Source organism: Canis aureus, chromosome 7 (assembly GCF_053574225.1).
Source record: "Canis aureus isolate CA01 chromosome 7, VMU_Caureus_v.1.0, whole genome shotgun sequence".
Lineage (NCBI taxonomy): Eukaryota > Metazoa > Chordata > Mammalia > Carnivora > Canidae > Canis > Canis aureus.
The window spans coordinates 40904466-40931068 of record NC_135617.1 but is presented as its reverse complement, the minus strand read 5'-3'; the positions used below and the strand labels follow the sequence as shown (position 1 = coordinate 40931068).

At 37.2% G+C, this 26603-nt stretch overlaps 1 protein-coding gene across 5 annotated transcripts in view; it reads left to right on the top strand.

Moving 5' to 3' along the window:
• ADGRB3 (adhesion G protein-coupled receptor B3) overlaps nucleotides 1-26603 on the top strand; it is a 714356-nt gene that overhangs the window by 328548 nt on the left and 359205 nt on the right. For all 5 annotated transcript variants that reach the window (XM_077903497.1, XM_077903496.1, XM_077903499.1 and 2 more), the window contains one exon: nucleotides 12770-12964. In XM_077903497.1, the coding sequence (XP_077759623.1) occupies nucleotides 12770-12964 (195 nt within the window). The remainder of the gene's footprint in view (nucleotides 1-12769; nucleotides 12965-26603) is intronic.

The following is a 26603-nucleotide window of genomic DNA, read 5'->3' as shown; positions in this document are numbered from 1 at the left end:
CTTTTTCTGGAAATTTAGTTTATTTCATCCATAGCTCTCTGATGGTCTAAGGAGTATGATTTCTGTAATTTATATAGAGTTTTTCTAGTTTTAGTGGCAAAAGCATCAGCCTTAAAGGAATTACTATACTAAACCAATAAATTTCAATTGTATTATAAAAAAGAAAAAAATTAAATACATATAATAATGTTTCCTAGGAAATTTTAAAGGAATCCATTTTATAGATATATAATGAAATACTTTTCAAGGTATATTTTACATCCTTTTTTAAAACTGAAAATGTATTACTAATTATATCTATAAAAACCTAGGAGAATTTTAAGATTCTCCTAAATTATGGATTTAGTGTGACTTGGAGAAGAAATATTAGGGTTAGTTTTAGCCATTGAAATTCATGGACTTGAAACTTATTCATAGGATGATTTAATAGAATATACTTTATAGAGAATTAGGCTAATGTCAAAGGAAAAAAATCTTTATAAAAGAAAATGTATCCTATTATTCAATCATTCATCTATCCATTCAATTACCAATTAACTTATTTTAAAAATATCCACTGACCTTTATGTGCAACAGAGTGCAGGGGCCTGAAGATGAAACTTGAATGTGACACATACAAATAAAGTAGACAGGAAAAGATATAGAACTACACATTGTGATATGTTGAGGAAATTAACAAAGTATCAAGGTAGGAGATAAAGTTTGGGGACTGCTTTAGATAAGAAAGTCAGGGCAGCCCCGGTGGCGCAGTGGTTTGGTGCCACCTACAGCCTGGGGTGTGATCCTGGAGACCCGGGATCGAGTCCCATGTCGGGCTCCCTGCATGGAGCCTGCTTCTCCCTCTGCCTGTGTCTCTGCCTCTCAGTCTTTCTCTCTCTCTCTCTCTCTCTCTGAATAAAATAAATAAATCTTTAAAAAAAAAAAAGATAAAGAAAGGTCTCTATGAGGAGATAACATTTAAAACTGTGCCCTGAAAAATGAGATGGATCTAGACATGCAAAGAGTGAAGAGAATGAGTGCATCAAAGAATAAGAATACATTCTATTTGAGGGACTAATATTTGGAAAAACTTTGAAGTCTTTGAGGAAGAGAAAGATGATCTAGTGGCCAGAGGTAGTGAGCAAGAAGAGAATGTCATGAGATGAAGTTGGAGAACTAAGTAGGGAAAAAATAATTCTATGCTTTGAAGACCTTTGCTAGGAGTTTTAGGGAAAAAATAATTCTATGCTTTGAAGACCTTTGCTAGGAGTTTGAATTTTATTCTAAATACAACAGGAAGCCTTTAATAGTAAGGAATGCTGTAATTCATTATAATTAAAGATCGTCATCTGATATTCTCTAAGAATAGACTACAGGATAGCAAGACTGGAACCTGTCAAGCCTACTGCAGTAATCCAGATGAGAGATGAAGTTATCCTTCATTAAGGTTGAGTGAGCACATTTGGCTGATAGTAATGTCATTTTCGGAAATGAGGAAGGCAGGACAATAAAGAATAGTTTGAGGCAGGTGTGCTTAGGGTTTGCCAAAAGTTGTATTGTACTGAGGTTTGAAATAAAGAACTTAGAGTGCAGCTAGTCAGTTTAGGTGTGATTTTTCTCTAGCACAGTTGAGCTACTTGGACGCAGGTGCAGAGAAGGCATTTGTTGGAGCCAAAATGTTTTCCGAAGACCAGAAATATCAGCAAGCAGCACCTGGGAACTTGTTAGAAATGTAGAATTTGAAACCATATCCCAGACCTTCTCAATCAGAATTTGCATTTTGAAAAGCTCCTCCTGTGATTCATATGTACAATAAAGTTTAAGAAGCACAGTGGTAGATTTTATCTAAGGTTGAAGTTTTGTCAGAAGAATGCAAAGAAGTAAAATGGTAAACAATGTAAAAAGAAAAGTAAAACGTAAAAAAGGTAAAATTTTGGTGGATGAATGCAAAGAAATTAAATGATTGCTGGCCAGTTCCATACCATCACAAGACATAACTGTGTTAAGGGATATCTAATTTTCCTCCATGTGGGAGGTTGTGTTACTTCATTCCTTGAAGTTAGGTATATACATGTGACTAGAATGGGCTGTGTATGAAAGTGGCCTTTGTCATGTTGCGCCTGGAAATGTTGCCAATGCAAAATCTTTCAACCTCAATCACCCTAAGCCCCTGATTGACTATGATGAACAAAGCCTTACTGAGGACCTCAGTTCATATGTAGTATGAGTGAGAGATAAATTTTTCTTTTTAGACATTGATATTTTAAAGTTGTTTATTATCACAGCATAACCTATCTCATTCTGACTGATACAATATCACAAGAACTAGGAAATTTAAGTAATGGAAATATAATTGAAAAAAACATAGAGAAATATTGGGTTACTTAATGCTCTGTCTCCCATTGAGGTGGTTCCTGGAAATTTGGGTCTCAGTCTATGACTACTATACTGCTTTGAACTCATAGCGCATGCTCTAATTCTATTTCCCAGGTCAGAATATTAATAAGAGCTTCTAGACTAAAAAAAAAAAAAAAAAAAAAAAAAAAAAGACTGATTTGGTATTGAGAAAAGAAATCTGATCTACCCATGTTCTTTGCTCAGGAATTGTACTTTTGACTAATTCTAGCCAAAAATTAAGGCTAATGCTAGTGTGTGTGTGTGTGTGTGTGTGTGTGTGTGTGTGTGTTTGTTTCCTGTTAGGTAAATTTACTATGCTCTTATTCTTTAGAAATTTACAGGTTTTACAGGGAGTTATGCATAGTGTATCCCTAATACACTTTTCTTCATCAGTTTTCTTCATGATTCAATTTATTCTTATAAAAATAAATTGGAAGCCTCATAATCATGGCATACTATCTCTCACTTCAGGAACTCCTGGGGCAAGAAATTGTGATACCAAATACCCACTGGCCAAAGGTTGTTTATCCTGGATTCTTTGCAACACATACATAATTTATGCAGAAGGATTCTAGACTAAATCTCTCCATCAAATTGTCTCCAGATAAGAATTGTCTTTTCAAATTTGAACTCCTAACCCTAGGACAACTCTAAGATGAATACAACAAGCTATTTGTATCAAATACAGGCAGAATTAAGAACCATTAGTAGAGTAGAACAAAAAGTACGCTTTCTTTTCCATGCAAGATGATCTCTCTTTCCTGGAGACACCAGATAGATCTGTAAATAATTTGATACCATCATCTAATGAATGACTTTGATCTTAGAAGAATGATAGTTATGAACCAAAGCAAAGGTGTATATTTAGATTATTGTTTTACGAAAAGTTTCATGTATAATTATCTTTTAATTGAAGCCACTTAGAGCTGTGAGAACCTTTAATATACCTTACAGATGGATTGTAGGAGTTGACGCTGAAAATAATATATAAATAAATGATGTTTAAAGTGTGTCATTTGCACAAAATGACTACGATAAACCTTTTTTTAGAATTCACACAATAGAGACAACTGTGGCTGGCAGTAGGAGGCATAGAGTGAAAAGAATAGGTTATTTCAGAAACACATCTACTCTTTAAACTATGAGCCTCACTGTATCTGTCTATATAAAGAACAAGGAGGCTTAATCCAGAACTATGAAAAGCAACTATTTTTAGACTTCAGGTTTTTTTTTTCCTTTCCTTTCACTGTTGATCTTGTCAACAGTATTAAATGTGAATGACACAGAAACTTTTAAGACTTGCCCTTTAGAACAAAGATGCTCACAGAGTGCTACGGTGTGAGCAGACTAAATTACTGATAATTACAATTTTTAAAGGAAATATTAAAATTATAAACTTGAACTACTTCAATGACTAAAGTAAAAAGAAAATTAGAAAATACAACCTAAGGGAAAAAGAATCCTTGATATATCCATGGGAGAATTTTGTCTCCACTTGAATAACACTATTTACAAAGTCTTTTACAGATATTGGCAAATAGCTTTAGAACGTTTACACATTACATCCCAAAATAATGACCATTACTCAAATAATTGGCAGTACCTCAACAGCCTGGCAAGTTGCTTCAAGTCTCTTCCTTCTTGTATTCTTTTTTTCATATGAAAAAACTATTTAGTGTCTCCTTGAAACAAACGTGATTGAGAATGATTATTTTTAAAGATTTTATTTATTTATTTATGAGAGATACACAGAGAGAGAGAGAGACAGACAGACAGACAGAGGTAGAGACACAGGCAGAGACGCAGGCAGAGGGAGAAGCAGGCTCCATGCAGGGAGCCTGAGGTGGGACTCGATCCCGGGTCTCCAGGATCAGGCCCTGGGCTGAAGGTGGAGCTAAACCACTGAGCCACCAGGGCTGCCTGAGAATGATTTTTAAATATTTAAACATTTGACAGTTTCTAACAGTTAAGCATGTAGTGGTTAAAAGTAGAAACTCCAGGGATCCCTGGGTGGCGCAGCGGTTTAGCGCCAGCCTTTGGCCCAGGGCGCGATCCTGGAGACCCGGGATCGAATCCCACGTCAGGCTCCCGGTGCATGGAGCCTGCTTCTCCCTCTGCCTCTCTCTCTCTCTCTCTCTCTCTCTCTCTCTCTCTGTGTGTGTGTGTGACTATCATAAAAAGAAAAAAAAAAAAGTAGAAACTCTGAAATCCACTGCCTGAGCTTAAATCTTAGTACAATTCAAAAGCTAAATAATCCTGAGGAATGCAGTTCACAAACTAAGTCAATACTCTTTTCTGTAAAGTGAGAATAATCATGGAACCTGCAATAGTTTTTTTAAAAGTCAAATGAGGTAACTCATGTAAAACATTTTGCCTCATGCTTGTCATATTAGAGGTTCTCAGTAAGTGTTTTATCACTCTTGTAATTGTTATTCTGTTTCAAAAGGTAGCAGTTATATAACTATATCTGTAGATGTTTAAAATTTCTGAAAACATTTGCCTATTTATATTAATTAGATATCTTTTAAAAGGTAATTGTGTCAGGGAATGTGAAAGTTCCCCATTATTGCATATTTCATTGTTTTGAATAATCATGGACTGCTATGTTTTTATCTTGTCAACTAGTGAAGTTGATGGTTACAGAGGGAAAATCCTTCTGTAGTTTCAGTTTCATTTAGCAAGCCCTTTGAGCAGATACCTTTGTGTGCAGACAATAAGCTAGAAATTACAGGGGACACATACATGAATAAGAAACTGTAAGCCCTTTAGGAATTTATGGTCTAGTACAATAGATAAGATAAGAACACAAACACTATAATAATATAAAATAGAGCAAGAGTACTTCTATGAGTTTTGAAAGCAGAGATCATATCGTGATTGCAGTTATCTGAGAATTCAGGAAAGAGAAAGATAACAATTTGACAAATGGATTTGGAGGGAACATTTAAAGTTATAGAAAAGCCTAAGTCAGGTAGCAAAGGCAGGATCCATGGACTTTCTTTGGGAAATGGTAACTAGGTCATTCTGGTTGTTAAGAACCTGTAGCAGTAGTAGAACAGTGGGACAGACCAAGTTGACACTTTACAGATGATACTGACTTTTGTATAAACCTTAGCAAGAATATATTTGCAAATATTGCATTGTAGCTGGGCTCAAAAGAAAAATAGGGAGATCTTTAGATACCAGAAACTTAGAAGAAGGGAAAAAAGTCTAACTAGAGCTTTTAGGGAAAATTGATGATTCAGCAACCTATGAGAATTTCAGATTATGTATGAGTCCTAGGTGCTGGAGGCTAAGATTCTAAAGCCCTTTGGAGATAACTGACAAGACCCCCTCCCACACAAACAGTGATACTATACCTTATCCCTGCAGTGAGCTGGCACTATTTTCACTGCTCTGGCCTCCCATGAGGCCTAAAAAACCTATAGGTCTAGGATGTGTCTAAGAAATATGTAGTTTATATGAGGTTTTTAGAAGTAAGAGGAAACAAATCAGATCACTTTTCAAAAACTGAAACTTGGGATCCCTGGGTGGCTCAGCAGTTTAGCTCCTGCCTTCAACCCAGGGCATGATCCTGGGGTCCCGGGATCGGGTGCCACAACAGGCTCCCTGTATGGAGGTCTGCTTCTCCCTCTGCCTGTGTCTCTACCCCTCTCTCTCTCTGTGTGTCTTAAATAAATAAATAAATAAATAAATAAATAAATAAATAAATAAATAAAATCTTTAAAAAAACCCTGAAACTCCTAGTCTGACCTATAAACACAAGGAATTAATATGAAAATTAGCATAAGATGATTCATCATGATTGACTTGCCTCAGGGCCCCACACTAAGAGGAACACACTCAAAACTAGTTTGTAACAACTCTTTCACAAACCAGCAGCTTGGCCTCCCAAACAATAAATGCATCTCAATAAATATGAGTTGACAATAATGACAAATATCATTAGGGAGAATCAGCAAATCAAGATCATTAGCAATGTAAGAAGTAAAAATCATAGAAAATATGAAAGGAATGATAACATTTGTTTAAACTAATATAAGAGTTTTTTAAAAAGAACAGAAAGCACAGTTAAAGAATGGAAGAATATGAAAAAGATTAAATAGAACTTCTATAAATGGAAAACATTGTCATTACAGTTAATGAAGAGAATAAATAGCCAATTAGACACAATTGAAGAAAGAACTAATAATCTGGAATTTAAGCCAGAAAGAAATCACTCAGAAGCCAGAACAGATTTATAAAAGAAAAATATGAAAGATAACTTATAAAATCAAGACAAGAACAAGAAAGTTTAGTAAGCATTTAATAGAAATGTATTCCAAAAAGAGACCACAAAGAATTGTGGGAGAGGCAGCATTCTATGAGTGAGTATATAACAATTTGATTTTTAATTGAAGACTGATAAGATACTCAGATTGAAAAAGTCCTAAATTAATAAAAGCCAATTCAAATATATGTAATCTGCATTATACTAAAGACAAAAAGAAAAAAATTAAAGCTACCACAAAAAAGGAAGGGGGTTGGTAATTTACAAAAGATCAGCTATCTATATAAGAGACTTTGCACTTGCAACAAATAGGACACTAAAATCATATTATGAAAATGCTATGGAGAAAATAAAAGCATCGTTATCTAAAAGATCAATTGAAAGTGAGTATAACTTTTAAAAAAAGGTAAGACTAAGATTGAAAGAGTTACCATTTACAGAACCCTATCAAAATAATCACTTAAAGATTAGAAAAAAAAAGGAAAATACACTCTGAAAGAAGAAAATCCAAGAGGCAATTGTTAAGAAGCAACTGTGAATAAATAGACTGGTTAAAAAGTATTGCTAGTTTTTAAAAATCAATAAAAAACAATAATAATAATAAACATTAATCTGAAGAATTCAAAGCAGAGTGGATTAAGTTACTAAGTAACAATAAAAATGGAAGAGTAAGACTGAAATACTCACTGACTTACTAGAAATAATGGGTGAATAGGGTTGGGTGGATACAGTGAGATAGATAAAATATTAGAATTTTAGGTTAAGGTTATATTTGGATGGTCTTGTAAATCAAACAATTGAGAGTATATTTGATTTAATATGAAAAACGATGGATTTTGAGGGGGCAATTATTTTTGTGTTTTTTGAGCAGAGAAGTGACATGTTCAGAGATGCAAAAGTAGGATAGCTCAGCATGGTAGACTCAGTGATACCATTAGGAGACTATTGTAATGAGGGTGATGTGGTACTGAAGACCTGGACTGGCATGCATCTCTTGCCTATACATAAAAAGGCTGGATGTAAGAAACTGTACATAGCTAATATTCAGAGGACTTAGAAATTGAAGATGGGAAGATAAGAAAGGGTGACAGTCACTGAGTATCTACTTTTATCCTCTATCTTTGTATTAATCTGTCATAACAACCATATAATGACATTGTTTCTTTTCACAGAAAAATCAAATAATACTAGGGAAACAATTTGTCCAGTTTCCCATGTAGTAAACAGTACAACCACAATTTAAATCCAGGTTTTGTGATTCCAGCTATTCTTGAAATGTAATATACTAGTAAGATGTCCAGAGACAATGCTTAATTAGCAGGTAATTGTTGAGTTTAATTTGTAACTTAAAGAATTCTAGGTTTCAAATAAGATTCCATACTTCTGATTTTGATTTTGAAGAGAAACAGAAAGAAGACAGTAGTTGAAAGGAAAGGTGCAGTATTTAAAATAAGATATACTATGCAGGCTCTATTTTTGTGAGAGGGAAAGATTGAGGAGGACTGGATGGGATTCAAAATCAGAGATAACCATAGTGTTCATTCATAAAATCATAGAGATAAAAACAAAAGAAGAGAGGTGGAGTGCAAGTGAAGGACAATTTGAAATAGAGAATACGGAAGGTGAGCAAGCTCAATCTGAACTCTACTTCTTCATGATCCAGAAAAGAGAAAAACTGTCCAGCAGATAAACATGGATTGGTCATTCTGGAAGTGGGTAGCAAAAGAGTAGGCTTAAAGTAAGGAGAGAAACCTCCACAGTATACTTGTGTTGTGGAAGGAAGATTGAGAACTTGGAATTAGTTTTCAACTAAATATGTTCTGGATGGAAATCTGCCTTATCTGAACACTCTTTATACCCTTTATAAATGCTGCCAACAGTCTACACTCATGTGGACAAATATTACAAGATATTTGTTCTGGGTGCTTTTCACAGACAATGCCAGGAAGGATACTAATTAGTGCCAATTGTGAGAGCTGGTGTTGTAATCGGGGCACCTGTCTGCAAAGAGCTGGACTGAGAACAACTCATTTCACATAAGCCTGCTAAGCAGCTGTCAGATGGCAAAGATGTTAATTTACTACTGACTTGGGCTGCATTTGATGCTGACCCAGACATGAAAGACTGCCTTTCCTAGCTCTGATTAGTTGAGCCATCCACTGCCTTCTGTACTATTTTTATTGCAAAAAGAATACATGTCTAAATGTTTTATTCCTGAAGATGTAAGTCAGTGTTATGATGTTTTTGTTTGAAGGGAAGGATACATTAGATGGGTGTGAGTAAAATCCCTCACAGACAGCAATAGGGGCTGCCAAAATAATAGAGCTGATCTGAAGTAGTTAGATGATGTTTACCTTGGCAACTGTTGCTGCATTTTATTTCTAATGGAGAACATTAAAGTTATCTGCAGCTTTGAGTATCACAGCTGTAATTTGCACTGCTAGCACAAAACTGAAGTCTGAGTTTTATTAGGTAGACCCTAATGATTTCATGTCTCTTTGAAACTTTTCTCACACTGTATCTACTGAACATGACACTTTTCAGGCAGAAGCTGCATTGTCTCTTTAAGTCAGGAAGTTTATTTATTCCATGCTGTTTGATGTCACCGTTTCCTATGTTTTCAGTGTTTTCTGTGTTGATAAATAAGCTAGGACAGCTTTCAGGTGCGCCTAACTTAATCTTAATACCTAACATAAACATAGAAGGAAACTGACATATTCATTTGTTCATTTAATTCATTTGTTCAATATACTGAGCAAGTCCTCTAGGTGCAGGGAATATAACAGTAAAAAAAGACAAGACTTCTTTCTTCATTAGGCTTATATTTCCCATGGGAGATGCAGAAAAACAAATAATCCAAGAGACAGACACACAATGGTTGGTAAGTTTGAGCACAGTGAAGGGTAGTTGATTGAGAATGAGAAGGATACCATTTTATACTGGGAGTCAGGTAACACCTGAGGAATTGACAAAAAGCAAATGAACAAACAAAACACATGTGAATCTCTGTGGGAAGACTACTCCAAGCCAAAGGAAAAGCAAGTTCATGGGTCCTAAGGTGGGCATGTACTTAATGTTGTATAATGAATGAGGGGAAAAGTGCATCAACACAGGCTACGGTAAGGTATGAGGGTGAAATATTCAGTGTAAAAACATGAAGTTATGGCATACGTGACCTGAACAGAAAATTGCAAATAGTTATCAATAGCAGAACTGAAGTTCAACTTGGTAGTACATATCTTTTTGGCAAACCAGCTGCCTTTTACTCTGAGGATCAGTTTCCTTTCTGATTGGCCAATGCTATGTCTGTATCACGGTTTAATATGTTAATTCACTCCAGAGCAAGGCCCGTTAAGATTTTATAGAGATGTAAGGGCTAGATCATTATGACATCCAATCCTTTGGGCTTTAGTCAGTAGCCAATAGCTGCCACTGAGGAGAGATGGGAAGAGTAATGAAAGAAGAAAATAGGAAGAAAGACAACATCTAAATATGTTACATTTTTTAGCATAACACAATGGAAATAGAGTATGTCTCCGAAGATGTTTATTTTATCAAAATATTTTTATTTTATTTGTTTTAAGATTTTATTTATTTATTCATGAGAAACACAGAGAGAGAGAAAGAAAGGGAGGCAGAGACACAGGCAGAGGGAGAAGCAGGCTCGACACAGGGAGCCTGATGTGGGACTTGATCCTGGGTCTCCAGGATCATGCCCTGGGCCGAAGGCGGCACTAAACCACTGAGCCACCGGGGCTGCCCAATCAAAATATTTTTAGACAGAGTTTTAGAGTCTGAAGAAAGTATCATCTGGAGTGTCAAGATAATTTGTAACATATGTTTTTTTCAGAAAATCATAACTTTTGGATTAGTTCAGATTGATTGCATACTTTAAAAGATTTGTTGGCACATTTCTTAATGGGAAATTGATAATTACAGTTATTATACATTAACCTTACTATTTCGATAATTTCTGGTGTGTTAGTTCTTTATTGTTACATACCCTTTTGAAAATTTAATTTTATCACAAATTTAGCCATAGGATGATCAAGATTGACCTTTTAGTAAACAAGTAAAAGTATAATGGACAATTGCTATCTCTTTACCTTTTCTTAATTTGCTCTTATACCACATTATAAGATGTTCTTCCCTTGACCTGTGAGATAAGCAAATATAAAAATTGGTGGCAGATTTCTCTGTCCATCAAACTAGTTTAAGTCTTGCATCCTAATTGTTTATTCTGCTGCTAAGTATCTTGTTGACATATCTTGTGCATTTTTTATTTCATTTACTGAATTCTTCATCTCTGATTGGTTCTTTTTTGTTTTCTATTTCTTTGATAAATGTCTGACTGAGGTTTTCCACTCTTTTCTCAAGTCTCATGGGTATCTTTATGGCATTACTTTAAATTCTTTATAAGCATATTACTTATCTCTACTTCATTTGGGTTTCTTGCTTTGATTTTTGTCCTGTTGCTTTTTAGGGGGGATATATTCCTCTGTCTTGTCATTTTGTCTAATGCTTTGTGTCTGTTTCTGTGTGTTGGGAAAGTTAACTACTTCTACTCTTGAAAGTAGTGGCCTTATGTTGAAGAGGGCTTATAGTGCCCTGGAGTGCAATGTCCCCTGTTCACCAGAACCTGGAGCTTCAGAGGTATCTCCTATGTGTTGCATGTGCCCTACTGTTGTGGCTGAGCCACTTTTGCCTCAGTCCTGTCATCAGCAATAGCTCTCTTGCCTGTTGTGGGCAAGTTTGATCCCTGTGTTGTTAGTGGGCCAGTCTGGGGCTGCCTTGGACTTAAGTTGGTTCAGATCAAGCACTTACCAGAGATGAAGTAGCACTGAACTGCAGGAGAATGTGGGGGCAGGGCATGTGGTGCCAGCTGGTTTTGTGCTAGTGGGAGATAACTTAAACCTGTTGAGGACCAAGGCAGGCTGGGTTGGAGGTGGTGTATCTACAGAAGTGTGCTGACCGAATGCCTAGTGGCAAACCTGCAAGGTTTGTGGGGTTCTGCTATGGGAGGGAACCTGCAGTGGGGGCCTGGCTGGAGGGGGCGTGTCTGCAGGAGAATTGATGGCTGTGGTGTACCTTTAGCAAGTTGGGTAATGAGCGTTGGCCTGGAGCTGTTTCCTGAAGGTGAGTGTATGTTTAGGTTGGGCAGGGGAGGGAAATGGAGCCTGCCAGTTCCTTTGTTCCTGGAGAAGACTTCCGGTTATACCTACCCCTCAAGCACAAGATTAGTATACAAATGCTTTTCCCTCCCATATATCCCAGGCATTTTTCAAACTGCTGCTTCTGTGCTGTCTCCATGGGGCTGTTTGTCGAGTTATCTCCTTAAGGACAGGAACTCAGTTTCCTCTCACCCCCCTGGCTCTCCTGCCCATGTAAAAAACTCAGGAAATTTGGCCCTTCTGGCTTTCAAAGCCAAATATTATGGGGATTCGTCTTCCATTATGTGTGCTCCCTGGTGTGACAGTCTGTTTCTCCCTTCAACACGAGCTCCCTCCCCACTACCAATAGTCCCATTTCTCTATCCTTTCTATCCTCTTTGATGTCACCTCTTCTCTACAGTTAGCTGTGGAGTTTGTTCTGCCAGTCTTTGGGTCATTTTCTCAGCTATTTACACTGATGTGGGTGTTAGCTGGCTGTTTTTGAGTGACAAGGTGAGCTTAGGGTCCTCCTACTCCACCATCTTTCCTGGAAGTTAGAAAAATGGATACTTTTTTTTTTTTTTTGAAAAATGGATACTTTGAAATGCTTATAATCTCCTCTCTCTGATCACACCTTGCTGAATTATCTCACTTGTTTATAATATACAAATGTATGTTTTTAAATTTTTACCTCAATTAAAAATCCAAATTAGTACAAACGTTTCCCAATGTGTTCAATTGTGTATTCTGAGTACTAGAAAAGGCAAGTCTGTCATGCCTGCCAGTGTATACACTCGTTAGTTTTTGCATGCTGGTTGCTTATCCATCTGAGTGTGGGATACACAAAATTTACAGTTTTGCAATGCTATTTTAAAGTTAATTCTGCAATTTTAAATAAATTTGTTTGATGGAAATATGTAGATTAATAGCAATGAAGATTCTGATGTTTGTTCTGTTCTTTTGACCATCACAGATCAAAGAACACCTTGCTAAGGGGCAACGAGTATTAGCAGGTGATGGAATGTCCCAGGTGACCAAGACACTGTTGGATTTAACTCAGAGGAAAAATTTCTATGCAGGTGATCTTCTGATGTCTGTGGAAATTCTCAGAAATGTAACAGACACATTTAAAAGGGCAAATTACACCCCTGCGTCTGATGGTGTCCAGGTAAGAGAGACAGTCCCCTGAAGGAAAAGACTCAGGTTTGGCCCTGAGAATCCAGTACTGCAGCCACTTTTGAGGTCTTCTGACCTGGAGGGACAGAGTGTTCACTCCTGCAGAGGACATATTCAGGTTGTGCTTAGTGTGAGCTCTGGAAATGACCTCAATTCCCTTAGTCATTGTACACCTCAGTGTCCTCAACTATAAAATGCACATAATACACCTCAAGGAGATGCTGAATGAGAACGTGTGTAAAGTGTTTTGAGCCCTCAGATAAAAGGCACTATAGCAAATTCAAGGTTGTATCATGGATATTTTATTTCCACATTTAATATCACCATCTTGCCATAAGAGACTATTAAAAGCGCATTAAGCATAATGAAAGCACATTAACTATAACATGCAAAGGAGACATAGTTTAAGTTTTGTTTGGGGTTTTGCTATCAGAAGCAGGAAGGCCATATTTAATTTTGTGTAATCATTGCCTGAAAATATTGGGCAAATAGAGAATTGTTCTGGATAGAAAAATAAGAAATTCAGTAACTCTTCACAGTATTTTTTTCTTGTCATGGAAGACTTCTAGAGCAACATTATTTCCATAATAAAGTTTAAGTACTCACCCAATTTCAGTATTGCCTTTGCCATTAAAACAAAGCTTGTTGAATGGCAAACAAAGCACATTTAATGCAACTCCTGTTTGCATTTCAAAATTAACTCCTTTTGTGCTGTAGGCTAAAATGTACTGCTGCCAAGAATGCTGAGTTGATTTCTGCATTTCCAGCATAATGTTCTTCCTGTATCTCCCCATAAAGTTCATGAAAATAAGGGTTTGGCAAAACTCCCAGGTCAGGTAGTTTTCTTTCAGCAGACTCTTCATTTGGGAGTTTTATTTGCATTTCACTTGGAGAATGCAGAGGGTTTTTTCTTGTTTTGTTTGGTTTGGTTTGTTTTAATCAGCTATTGAGGAAAAGAGGAAAAGAAGATTTTTTGAAATCATGGAATCATTCATAAGTAATATTGATCCCCTGATTTATATAGAGGTACATATGACACTTAAATTATATTCATATGCTGCTGAAAGTAACTGAAATGAGAATTATTAGTGCTGAGTTTTATATTTTATCATCAGTGTCCAAGAATACAATTTTAATTGTAAAAATATGGGGGTTGGAAGGTTATTGTCATTTAAACATTTCCAGCATTTTTTTTTACAAAGAATGGAAGTTTTCAAACTTGAAAAACACGATAAAGTAAGCCAAGTCAGTATTTTCCCTGTAGTACTGAAATAGTTCTATCCATTAGAATTTACATTAAAAACTAACATCTGACGTCCCTGATGCAAAATAAAGTTGTAATTTCAAAAAACATTAGATATAGTTGAAACATCAGGTAGAATGGTAAACTAAATAATCTGTAGTACCACCTTTAACCTTCAATAGTGTAAGGCTTTAAGATTTTTAGATGCTGAAACTGAAGAAATCAAGATTACCAGGTTATACTGGGAACATATTTTGATTGAGTTACTCATTAGAGTGCATTGGCTGAATGAACAATTAGTTTAACTAGTCATGGGGACATTAGCTGGTTTGACTTAGAGCAATTCTGCTTTTTATTTTGTTTTCATTTTGGCATAGTCAGAAATTTCCATCCCCCTCTCTTATTAATCCTCCACATTACCCAAAATTCTCAGCATGTTGGTGTCCTAACCATCTCTTCACAAACAGGAGCTGAATTTTTCTATTTCATTGTCTTTGCTGGTGTCTTTTCAGGCTTCTGGAATGCCCTCCTGTTCTAGAATTCCTTCTTCCATCCCTGTCTGTCAGAATCTTAGCCTAGATCTAACAAGTCTTTCTGAATGCCGGACCAGCAAGCCCCAAACTCCATCTGAAAATGATCCTTCAATTTTCTGAAGTCCCAGACAACTTTGGACCTCTTTTGTTCTACTTTCCACCATTTTATAGAAATATTATATATATTTATCATATTTGCTTGATTATAAACTCTCATTTATAGCCTTACTCAACATCGCTTGTACCTTAATTAAACTTCAGTCCCTCTGTTTCCAAGGGCTCTGGGCATTTCTGATTGGCTAGCACATCAGGATTAATATGCCATAAAGTAAGCTTATCTTGAATTGCAAGTTTTCTTGCATATTCTACTTCTCTTTGTAGAATTAGTGCTCTTTAGGCTGGAATTATAATTTTATGTTGACTTTTCCTACTTTTCCTTTTTTATAGGATATGCCTACACAGTATCTTTTCTATCCATTCTTTCCTCTCTTTTCCCACTGCTGCTTTCCTAATTTAGCCTTTAATTGCCTCAGCCTACATTATTTCCATGGTCTCTTTCCTTTAATCTTCCCTCAGATCTTTACCTACATCTCTATTCATCGTGTACATCATAGTCCTATTAGTTCTCCTAGGACAGCTCTGATTATGTCACTTCTTAGATCAGAAACCTTCACTGGAGCTCCAAGGCCCCCTGAATGACAACGCAAATCCTTCATGTCATCTTCTAGTACACTCCACAGGATGTAGGTTACCTATCTTTATAGCCAAATGCATGAGGTACTTTTCCTCTTCACAGACTTGTTGCCAAATGAACTACTTTGTGCTTCTTCTTCCTTTTTTTTATTAATTTATTTATTTTAGAGGGTGAGAAGGGGCAGAGGGAAAGAATCTTCCAAGCAGATTCTCTGCTGAGCATAGAGCCCAATATAGAGCTCAAGCCTATGACCCTGAGATCATGGCCTGAGCTGAAGCGAAGAGTTGGACGCTTAACTGACTGAGATACCCAGGTGGTCCATCACTTCCTGCTTCTTGATTGTACTATATGTTCTTAACTCTTGGTCTTTGCCTCCTCTGTGCCCTCAGGCTGACTTGGTCTGTCTTAGTCTTTTATTTTTTTTTAAGATTTTATTTATTTATTCATGATAGAGAGAAAGAGAGAGGCAGAGACACAGGCAGAGGGAGAAGCAGGCTCCATGCTGGAGCCGACGCGGGACTCGATCCCAGGACTCCAGGATCGCGCCCTGGGCCAAAGGCAAGCGCTAAACTGCTGAGCCACCCAGGTATCCCTGTCTTAGTCTTTTAAAGCAAATTTTTGGTATTCTGAGCCTCTGAATTCCAATAGCACTTTCTCTCCTGTATCTCTTTATATCTCACATTATTAGCAAATCTTGAAAAAGACATTTTTCTGATCCATATTTGTATCCCAGACAAGCTCCAGGATTCCTCTCTCCTCAAACAAGATATAGCATAGAATCTTAACAATAAAATTAGTAATTACATAAGTATCACTGAGTTTTTTTATTTTTTTAAAACTGTGAATAAAAAAAGATTAAGCAAAATTATTTAAAGAGAATGCATTATTTTCAATGTAGTTATGTGTAATGCATTTTAGTTAAAATGCCTAGTAATGCTGGATTTACTAAAAGATTGATTTGATGCATCAATAAAACTGAGCTAGGATGGCTACAACCTACTAAAGTTGGAGAAAAAATAAAGTGTGGTTGTATGTCTTAGAATGATAAAGCATAGTAATAGTTTCGTTTTTAGAAACTGGTAGAAAAGATATTCTAAAAGTCTTTTCCCTTCTGATAGTCTTTTCCAAACCCTGGGGCTTTGTCATATTTCTAAGTCTATTTTAGTTCTCTATGTAGTTTATCCTTCCTGTTTCCAATCTGATACAAGTTCCTTCCAGATCCAGCACAAAAATCCCTCCTACTCAAAAGTCTCTTCATCAAATCCCAAGCAGAATTCAAATTATTCTTAATTGTCTGGCCTTTTGAAACCATGTAAATATTTCTACTTCTAGCATTTTTCTTACATAACATTGTAACATCTCTGATAATAATCAAATTATTTGTTTCTAGGTCTGTTTTCAGCAGTAGATTTTAAGACTGTTGAGAAATGATTATGTCTTGAAGGATAGTAGATACTCCAATTATTTGTTGAAATAATTAATAAATGGATATGAACAACATGGTAATTTGGGGGAAATTTACATTGTTCACACACACTCACAAATAAAACTCTGAATATCCAATTTAGAGAGAAAGAGAGAAAAACATGTTCATTTACTTATTTTTTAGCCCCTGGGAAAATTTGTAGTGAAACTCATTCTATCAGTAGAGGATTGAGTTTGCAATACACACACTGGAACTTTAAATCAGATGTATGGAAGTTGAAATTCTAACTTGTCTAATAACTATCCTGGTATCTTCAAACACATTCCTTAATATTTCTCTACCTTATTTCTTCATATCTAAATAAGTAATAAAGGAGATATAGTAGTATGGTCCATTCTCGTTATACATGGTAGTTATATAAAGTTGCAGCAAACACTAAATTAATGAATACTGAACCATTTACTCCTAGGGAAAATACAGGATGAGTTTCCTTTGAGAATCTCTTCATACCATGTTCATCAACCAATTAATACAGGACCTTGTTTTATGTGTGTAACTGTTAAAAGACATCGTTTTCAAGGTATATTGTTAATCATTAACATTGAATTTACAGCCAAGACATTATAACTCATGCCAGAGAAGGTTTTCCTGATACATATGTTTTCTCTGTAATGCACATGACAGTCTTTTGAGTTTAAGAAAACTAGGTAGTCTTTCAGCACTGTGCTGAAATATGGGACATTTTAAACAGTGAAATCACCAATAAAAAGCACACACACAAAAAGAAACAAACAAACAAAAAACAACCTGGGCATTAAATTAGCCATGGAAAAAAATTAAAAAAAAAATGAATTAGCCATGGAAAGGAACTTCTTTACACTATGTAAGCTGAAACAAAATGTCAGAGCATTGCCATGTTTGGCCTCAGCTGGGTATATGTATGTGCATTGTGTGACTCAATTTTTTTCCACTCTGCACGTGTCCATGACTGATTGTAAAAGCACTGAGTTTTGATTTGGGGGTTACAAATAGATTTTTGCAAGTAGTCAGTTTGCAAATATGGAATCCACAAAAAACAAAGATTGACAGTAACTGTTTTTCAGGGCTGTTGTGAAGCTTAGCAATAATATAAGTTAAATACATAATCTATGCATAATAATATTTGTGAAGTTTCTGGCACCTAGTGGGTACTCCATATTCCATTATTGCTAATATTGTAGTTCTTAACATAACAGTAAAAGATGGGCTTGTTCTCAAGCCACTTGCAATATAAAGAAAGAGGAAAAATCCAATTTATGGATGAGGGTAAACTGTGGTAATGAGGAAGAGAGATAAAGTATAGTACGCCTCACTTCTAGGAATTCTAGAAACACAGAAAGCTGAAGGGCACCAGTAAGAAAAGAATTCATGGGAGAGTTAGGACTTGAGACACAATCTGGAGAAATAAGCTGGGCACAGATACAGTAGTCAAACTGTGCAACCAAAGACATAGAAGTGATATGAGCATGGTACATTCAAGAGACTAAGGCTCATAGAAAATGGGATATATGTTGGAAGATGTAGATAGATCATAAAGACAGGAGAGTCAAGGCCGGAGAAGAGTTTGGACTTGATTCTCTATCAATGGGGTTACTGAAATGTAAATGGTATTTTTAGAAAGATGGTCTGGCAGAGGAAGATAATGAGGATTAGTGAGTAAAGGAAGATTGGGGGAAAGAACCCCATGGAGAGGCTATAGAAGTGGTCTAGAGGTGAAGAGAGAAGAAAGCATGCTTTCATGATAGTGGATCAGCAAAGGAGGAATAATCTTTTAATGGAATGAAAGAGAGACCCTTGAGATAGTTTATATTTGAGGAGTAAAGAAAGAAAACATTGGAAAGCATACACACATGGAGTATACACAAAGACTCATCATGTGTTGTACCCCTCAAACTCTCTGGAAGCAGAGACTGATCTCTGTTCAGGCATTTCTCTGTTTCCTGATAAAACTTCTGTTGATCTAACTCAATATTTTGCAAATGCTTTGGATGTGATCCACTGTAGGAGACAAAATTTACATCTGTATATAATTGAAAACTGGGGGCACCGGGTTGAGTGTTCTGCCTTTGGCTCAGGTTGTGATCCCGAGGTCTCAGAATCAAGTTTCACATCAGGCGTCTCGCAGAAAGCCTACCTCTGCCTATGTCTCTGCCTCTCTCTGTGTGTCTTTTATAAACAGATAAATAAAATCTTAAAAACTATAGTTGAAAACTTCAGTGTGTTTGATACACTCAGGTATTTTCTATTCCTTTCTATTTTGTTATGAAAAGTTGATCATGACCCTCTATCAGGTGACCACCTAACATTTGAAAGTCATTTGTTCATCTAAACATTCCCTAAGCGGGATCCCTGGGTGGTGCAGCGGTTTAGCGCCTGCCTTTGGCCCAGGGCGCGATCCTGGAGACCCGGGATTGAATCCCACGTCAGGCTCCCGGTGCATGGGGCCTGCTTCTCCCTCTGCCTGTGTCTCTGTCTCTGTCTCTCTCTCTCTCTCACTGTATGCCTATCATAAAAAAAAAAAAAACAAAAAAAAAAACAAAAAAAAAAACAAAAAAAAACATTCCCTAAGCTTTAGTAATTTATTTCTCAACCATGGAGGTTCAACAGAAAGCTCAAACCTCAGCTTCCAGTCTCTTTTTAAAATGCAAACCATATTCTAAATAAAATTTTCAAAGTTAACTGACCAAGGAATTAAATCTAAAGTAGAGTTAGTGATTTCAGATAAGTCAAGTGTCTTTTCCCCTAAAACTCTTAATGAACAAACATACATGCTACACTGTGGACCTCCTTCATGCTGCTGCACATCGATTGTGGCAGGTCACCCAGGGAGAATATTGGGCGTTATTTTTCCTGTGGTTTTAGTATAAGACACTTTTACTTTTTGCATACAAAAGACTAGATTGATAAATGTGGAAGCAATTATTACTATAATAATATAATGCTATCATGTACTGATAAGCCTCATCTGTTCAAATAATCTAATTCTTTAGACTAAATAAGATCCAGTAAGGACTCTTGGGGTTGGAATTATGACACAGCGTTAGCATTCAAGACACAACCTGATACCTTGAAATCCTTTGCTTAAAGAACACTGTGCAACCAGGAAGATTAATAATTTCCTTGAACATAAGTAGAAGAGTTAGGGAAGGCAGTAGAGTGTGATGATTAAGAATGCCTGCTCTGAGCCTCAGGTCACATCTCTGACACTTACCAGCTATGGAATGCTAGACAAGTTACTTGACCTCTCTATGACTCAATTTTCTCTTCCATTATATGGGGTAATAGCACCTACCTCATAGTTAAATTATCTATGTAAAATTTACACAATACACGGAGCATAGTAAAAGCTCAAGAAATGTAGCTGTTCTGATTATCTGAGAAGCTGAAATTCTGATGGAGCAAAAACCTGAAGCATCTGGATCAGTCACCTGCTGCCAATGCACATATGTACTTTGGTATCTCTCCTTCAAGAAAGGAAGGTCAGATGTTCCTCATGGCACCGCCTAAGGTGGTATGGGCACTTTTTTTTCTTTTTTTAATTAATCACTTATTACAGAGGAGAAGGACAAAGAATGTGTCAAGGAAAATAGGAGTCAGAAAAGAAGCATTAGTCTTTAAGGTTGACACTGCAAGGCCATTTTAAAGATAGAAAGGAAGTGGATGTAGAGAATAGCTGACACCAATAACCAGGATTTCTAGCTCAGTGAGAACCAAGTTGTGAACAGGACCACAACTCCCAGCTGGCAATCACTCCCAGTCATAAGCGGCTACTATTTTCAATGCTTACCAGGCTGAGAGTATTTCCCACGGTTTCTCTGTGGCAGAGAGCCCTGCACAACTAACAGCTCTTTCTAGGTAGTATTTAAACCTCACCCTTATTATAAAGGTGAAAATAAGAAATTCGGCACCAAATAATGTCCTTAAATGGATGAGATATTAAGCAATGAATTTTGCTTCACAAATCAATATGATTAAGTCCTACCAAGAACAAACTTTAGAAGATGACTGCTAGCCGAGGGAAACTCACAGTCTCCAGAGGACATTGCAAAGTATGTGCAACAATCAGGTGGGAAGCGGAAGGGAGGCAAAAAAAAGTTTTTAGAATATGTGTAGTACCACTTATCAACTGGTAAATGCCATATAATGTAAATAACTTATTTAGGTTGGGTTTAAAAGAATACAATAAAAACAGTTTTGTCCTTTCAGAATTACTAGTTATTTCCTGTGGAGTCAAGGAAATACTGGGATTTGCATTAGCAAAATATACAGGTAGTTTTCTGTTGTGATCCCACTTATCATCTAAGATTTTTCTTTCTTTCTTTCTTTCTTTCTTTCTTTCTTTCTTTCTTTCTTTCTTTCTTTCTTTCTCTCTTTCTTTCTTTCTTCTTTCTTCTTTCTTTCTTTCTTCTTTCTTCTTTCTTTCTTCTTTTTAAAGATTTATTTATTTTAGAGAAAGAGAATGTATGAGCAGCAGAGAGGCAGAAGGAGAGGGAGAGAGAGAATCTCAAGCAGACTCCCTACTGAGCATAGTGTCTAACATGGGGCTCAATACCACGGCCCTGAGATCATGACCTTAGCCAAAATCAAGAGTGGGATGCTTAACCAACTGAGCCACCCAGGCTCCCCTCGAAGATTCTTCTTTTAAAAAATTATTAGGGAATGCATTATTTTGCTAGAGCTGCCATAACAAATACCCCAGAGTGGGTGGCTTAACCAGTGGAACTTTATTTTCTCACAATTCTGAAGGTAGCAGTCTAAGATTAAGAGGTCAGCAGGTTTGGCTTCTCCAGAACTATCTCCTTAGCTTGCATCTGGCTGCCTTCTCACCGTGTCCTCACAGAGCCTTTTTATCCATGTGTGCATGATCCTGGTATCTCTGTGTCCTGATTTCCTCTTCTTATAAGGACTCTTACCAGATTGAATTAGGCTCCACCCAAACAGCCTCATTATAACTTAATTACCTCTTGAAATGTTCTGTCTCTAAATATAGCCACATTCTGAGGCACTGGGGGGCTGGGGGTTAGGGCTTCAGCATTCATATCTGGAGTAGACACAATCAGCCCATGATGGCAAATCTTGAAGGACTATGAGAATTTCCTGTTAGCAAAGAGGCATGTGCAAGGCGTCTTACACCAGGACAGGACCTACTATGGCCACTGCCTTTAGTGTTGCCAGGTAAACTTGTGATGTGTGCATGCTTCTTGCAGATGCTGGCTCTTCGATGTATCAGCCAGGACTGCCCAAACTTTGGTAATAGATTGTTATATCATTCCTTGCTTAAGAAGCAGCCTCCCTGGGTGGCTCAGTTGGTTTAAGCATCTGCCTTCAGTGAAGGTCATGATCCCAGGATTCTGGGGTGTCTGCTTCTCCCTCTCCCTCTGCTCCTCCCTGCCTTGCTTGTGCAGATGAGCTCTCTCTCTCTCTCTCTCTCTCTCTCTCTCTTTCACTCAAATAAAGAAATAGAATGTAAAAAGAGAGAGAGAAGAAGAAAGAAGAAGAAGAAGAAGAAGAAGAAGAAGAAGAAGAAGAAGAAGAAGCAGCCGCCTCTGTCTGGATTTTTTTTTTCTCTGTCTGGATTTGAGGCTGATTTTGCCACACTGAGTTATGTTTGTATAATTTTGGCTGCTCTGCCAGGCTACCTCTGGTTAATAATCCTTAGTATATTTAATCATTTAAGTATCACTAACTTTTTCACCTTTCCTTTTTAAACAAGGGCTCTCGAATAGTGCCTATCTCATGCCTGAAAGCACTGAAGGTTGGATGGCTTTTTTTTTTTCCCCTTAGCCTCAAAGCACACCCTCTTTGCTACCTTCTGCTAGAGCCCTTGGTCCTGAACTTAGCCTGGCAGACTGGTAGCATTGAGTAAAAAATTGCCCATCTGAGCGATTCAGAAACTCTACAGGTCAAATTGTCTTACATCATGGCAGAGCAATGAGATTAGTGTGAAAGACAGCCAGTGTTCCCGGAACGATGTTCTGATGTAGTTCTCAAAATGAGTCAGAGTTTCTGTGAGATTTGTGATCAGATGAAGAAGAAAAAACCTTCCCTATATATCTTTGTCCCAGAACCTGCCAGGGGGGAATCCTGGATTATAGTTTCCTGACCTCCTGAACCTTGATAGTTTCTCATTGCCAATGGCTAGTTCATGTGCTGTTTGGGTAGATATATTAGATAAAAGATTTAAACCACAGTATCATGATTCTATGTCTTAATTTGTTGTGAAGTATTTTGTCTGTTCACTTCTTATGAAAAAAAATTAAGTTCAGGTATTCTTTAGGGGTGGTTAGTTTAAAAAAATACTTTAGGACAAACCCAAGATTATTTGTATGGTGATATTTCTCAATTTCACTTCTGTATGCTTCTTTGAATAGAAGACTAAGAAGTAGAGTCACAGCCAGATCAGAGGAGGTTGAACATATGTCATCTATGTCTTCATCTGTAATCTGGGTGTGTTCATGGTTTTGTATATTCCACATGCATATGTCGTTGGCCAAGTGCCTAGAGGCCGAAAAAATACATGAGATTTACTGTACTACACCTTGAACCCTCTTTGGGTTTTTACGTTTGTTAAATGCTTAGTCTACCTCCTCTTGATTAATCTCCCTAGTGGAGTGTCTTGTTTCTGAATTAATTTTATTCTGTCACCTTTTAATCCTGTTTCTCTTCCTACCTTCTTATCTCCCATCTCTCTTACTTATTCCTCTTCCTATCTAGTCTGTCACCAGTGCTTTAACTTTGACTTCATCCCATTCAGCTCTATTCCTGAATTATCTTTTTTTAACCCCCCAAAAGGCTCCAGTTTTCTTTTTTTTTTTTAAGATTTTATTTATTTATTCATGAGAGACACAGAGAGAGAGAGAGAGGCTGAGACACAGGCAGAGGGAGAAGCAGGCTCCATGCAAGGAGCCTGATGTGGGACTTGATCCTGGGTCCCCAGGATCACACCCTGGGCTGCAGGCGGCGCTAAACCGCTGCGCCACCGGGGCTGCCCTCCAGTTTTCAACTAGAACTAATGATTCACAAATGTTCACCTTTTAAGCTTCCAACCTGTAGTTAAAATGGCCTGCTGGGCCTCTTCTCTTAGATATATTATGCACTCTTCATCCTCAGACTGAACAAAATGAAACTGTCTTCTTTTGCAACATTGCTATTTCCTCTTTGGTATTTAGCATAGCTAACTACATCATCATTCTAAATTGCCTGAGCTGGGAGCCAAAGACTGATCTTTGATGCTGTACTCTCTCTTCTGTGCAGTCTGTCACCATGTCATATTGTTTCCCTAAACCAAGCTACCATCATCTCCGGCTTCAATAAGCAAGACAGACTACTTTCTGACCTCCTTGTTTTCCCTCTCATTCTTCTGCACTTTGTTTTCCACTTAGCAGCCAGAGGCAGATCTTTTATTTCTAATGAAACTCATGCCATATAACTATAGCCTGGGATCAAGGCCCTTTATCTGAGCTCTTGCCTATCTTTTCTATCTTGTGTTCATATTCTCTCCTCCTCCTGCACATCCACTCCCTGTTTTAGACCACTACAGCTACCCTGGCTTTCTCTCAAATTTTTTTTTTAAACTTATCTATACCATCCCCTTTACCCTGGGAAATTGTACTTTTTCTTCCCATTTTTCCTGGAACTCTCTTCCTTAGGTCTTTCCACAGCTGCCTCTTTCTTTCCATTCTGTTCTCTGCTTAAATGTCACCTCATTAGAAAGATGTTTCCTGCTGAACATTCAACCCAGAGCAGTCTTGCATAAATGTGCACACACTCCTCCCAACCCATCAGTCTTTTCCCATAAACTGTTTTTTTTTTCTTTTGTATCATGACCTGAAATCATCTTATTTATTTGCTTATTTATTGCTTTCTATTTATCCACTACAGTGTAGGCTCCATGAGAGTAGGAACCCTCCTGTGTCTTCCTTATTCACTGTGGTATTCTCAGCACTTACAACACTACTAGGTACTTAACAGGTGTGCAATAGATAGATAGATACATTCATGCTTCTGTAGTATTTTCCATGTCTTCCCTCACCTTCACATTCTCATATCCACTGTTCTCCTTTGTGTCTTCATAATTGCTCTTTTGAGCTTTTGAAAAACTTACCTACTGATGTTCCTTTCTCCAGTCTTCTTCCTTGCCAAAGCCCATGATGCTTTGCTGACTTGGTTATATTTTTATAACTTTCTTTATGCTGCTCTTTTGTTAAACAAAGTGTCAATTCTATGACCAAATTTATTCTGCCAGGGGTGGGACAGTGGTAATTATAGTAGTAGGGAGGGCTTGCTGTGTTTGCCAAAGAGTGAGCTGTGTTTTTGGAAGAGGAGGCCTTCTTTATTAGTTGTTGCTGGATTTAAACCTGAGGACCAGAGTCAAATATCCCACAGCTGCTTACAATCCATTATTTAAGCCCTACAACTTCTATTCCAAGAAATATGTGTCTATGCTTAGGGTGGCCTCAAGACTTCAGTATGCCATTTTAAATAGGAAGGATTTGATCTCATATTCATTCAACATAGTCAATTTTCTTATCTGTAAAAGTAATCTCCTCTCCTGGACATAGTGAGGATCCTGCTGGCATTGATATATGGCTGAAGAGGGTATTGAATTTGAAAGGAGGCAGATAATTAAGTGGAGGCCATTTATTGATTTTTAAAAAATTCTTTCAGTGCCTAGCCCATTGTCTTCTGCACAGTAGGCATGTAGTTAATCACTTTGAAATATTTGAGTATTTACATTTTCCTTGCCTTATGCTATACTAGGGCATAAGGGTGAACAAAACCAGATTATAGGATGGTAGAGGGAAAACTGGCCCTAAACTGACCATCATACAAGTATATCATAATTTAAAAAATGATGATATAATTGAAAAGAAGCCTATACAATTCAACTATAAGTCAGCATGTTTGTCACCTTTTAAGTGGGTGCTATACAGCTGGGTGGCTGCCTGCATCACTATCTTTTCTTTTATGTTAGGGTAAAGTGCAATTGTTCATCCTTGAGTCACGGCATGGTAGTTTTGATGAGTTGCTTATGCAGGGATGTAGAGATGGAGTGGAGCCAGAGATGCATATTAATTCATCCTGTCTTGGGAGAAACCAACTATCAGGAGAGAGCACAAGATCCCCTTATATAACCACTTCCTTTACATCATATTTTTATGGTTGATTACTTCTGTGAACTGAAAGTTTCCTTTGTCCATGGATTTTTCTTTTTTGTCAATTTTAAATGATGAGATATTGGTAAATGAAAAATAACAATGTTCACTGATTATAATCAGGATATGCAGACCCTATAAACTTAGGATTGTTGTGGTGGTGATCTGATAAGGTTCTTCTGAGGGAGTTGCATGTAAATGTAGATGTGAAGAATAAGAAAGAGTTATTTGAGCAAAGAACAGGAAGTAAAACAGTCAAAGAAAGGTAACATCATTTTATAGGTCCAGAGGCTAAACAGAAGAGTGGGATGAATGGAGAAGTCTGATGAACCTGCAATATAGACTGGGGCAGGATAGCTTAAGATAGAATTGGAGCAATAAGAAGGGGCTAGATCATGCATGACCTTGCAGCTCTCAACTGCTGCAGACTGGGTAATCAATGGCCTGTCCTGGTCTGTGCAACCTTATCCTAATGGCTTGTCCCTGCCTCTTTGTTTAGCCTTAATGCCTTTTTATGGTCCTCCTGTGTTTCTAGTCAGGA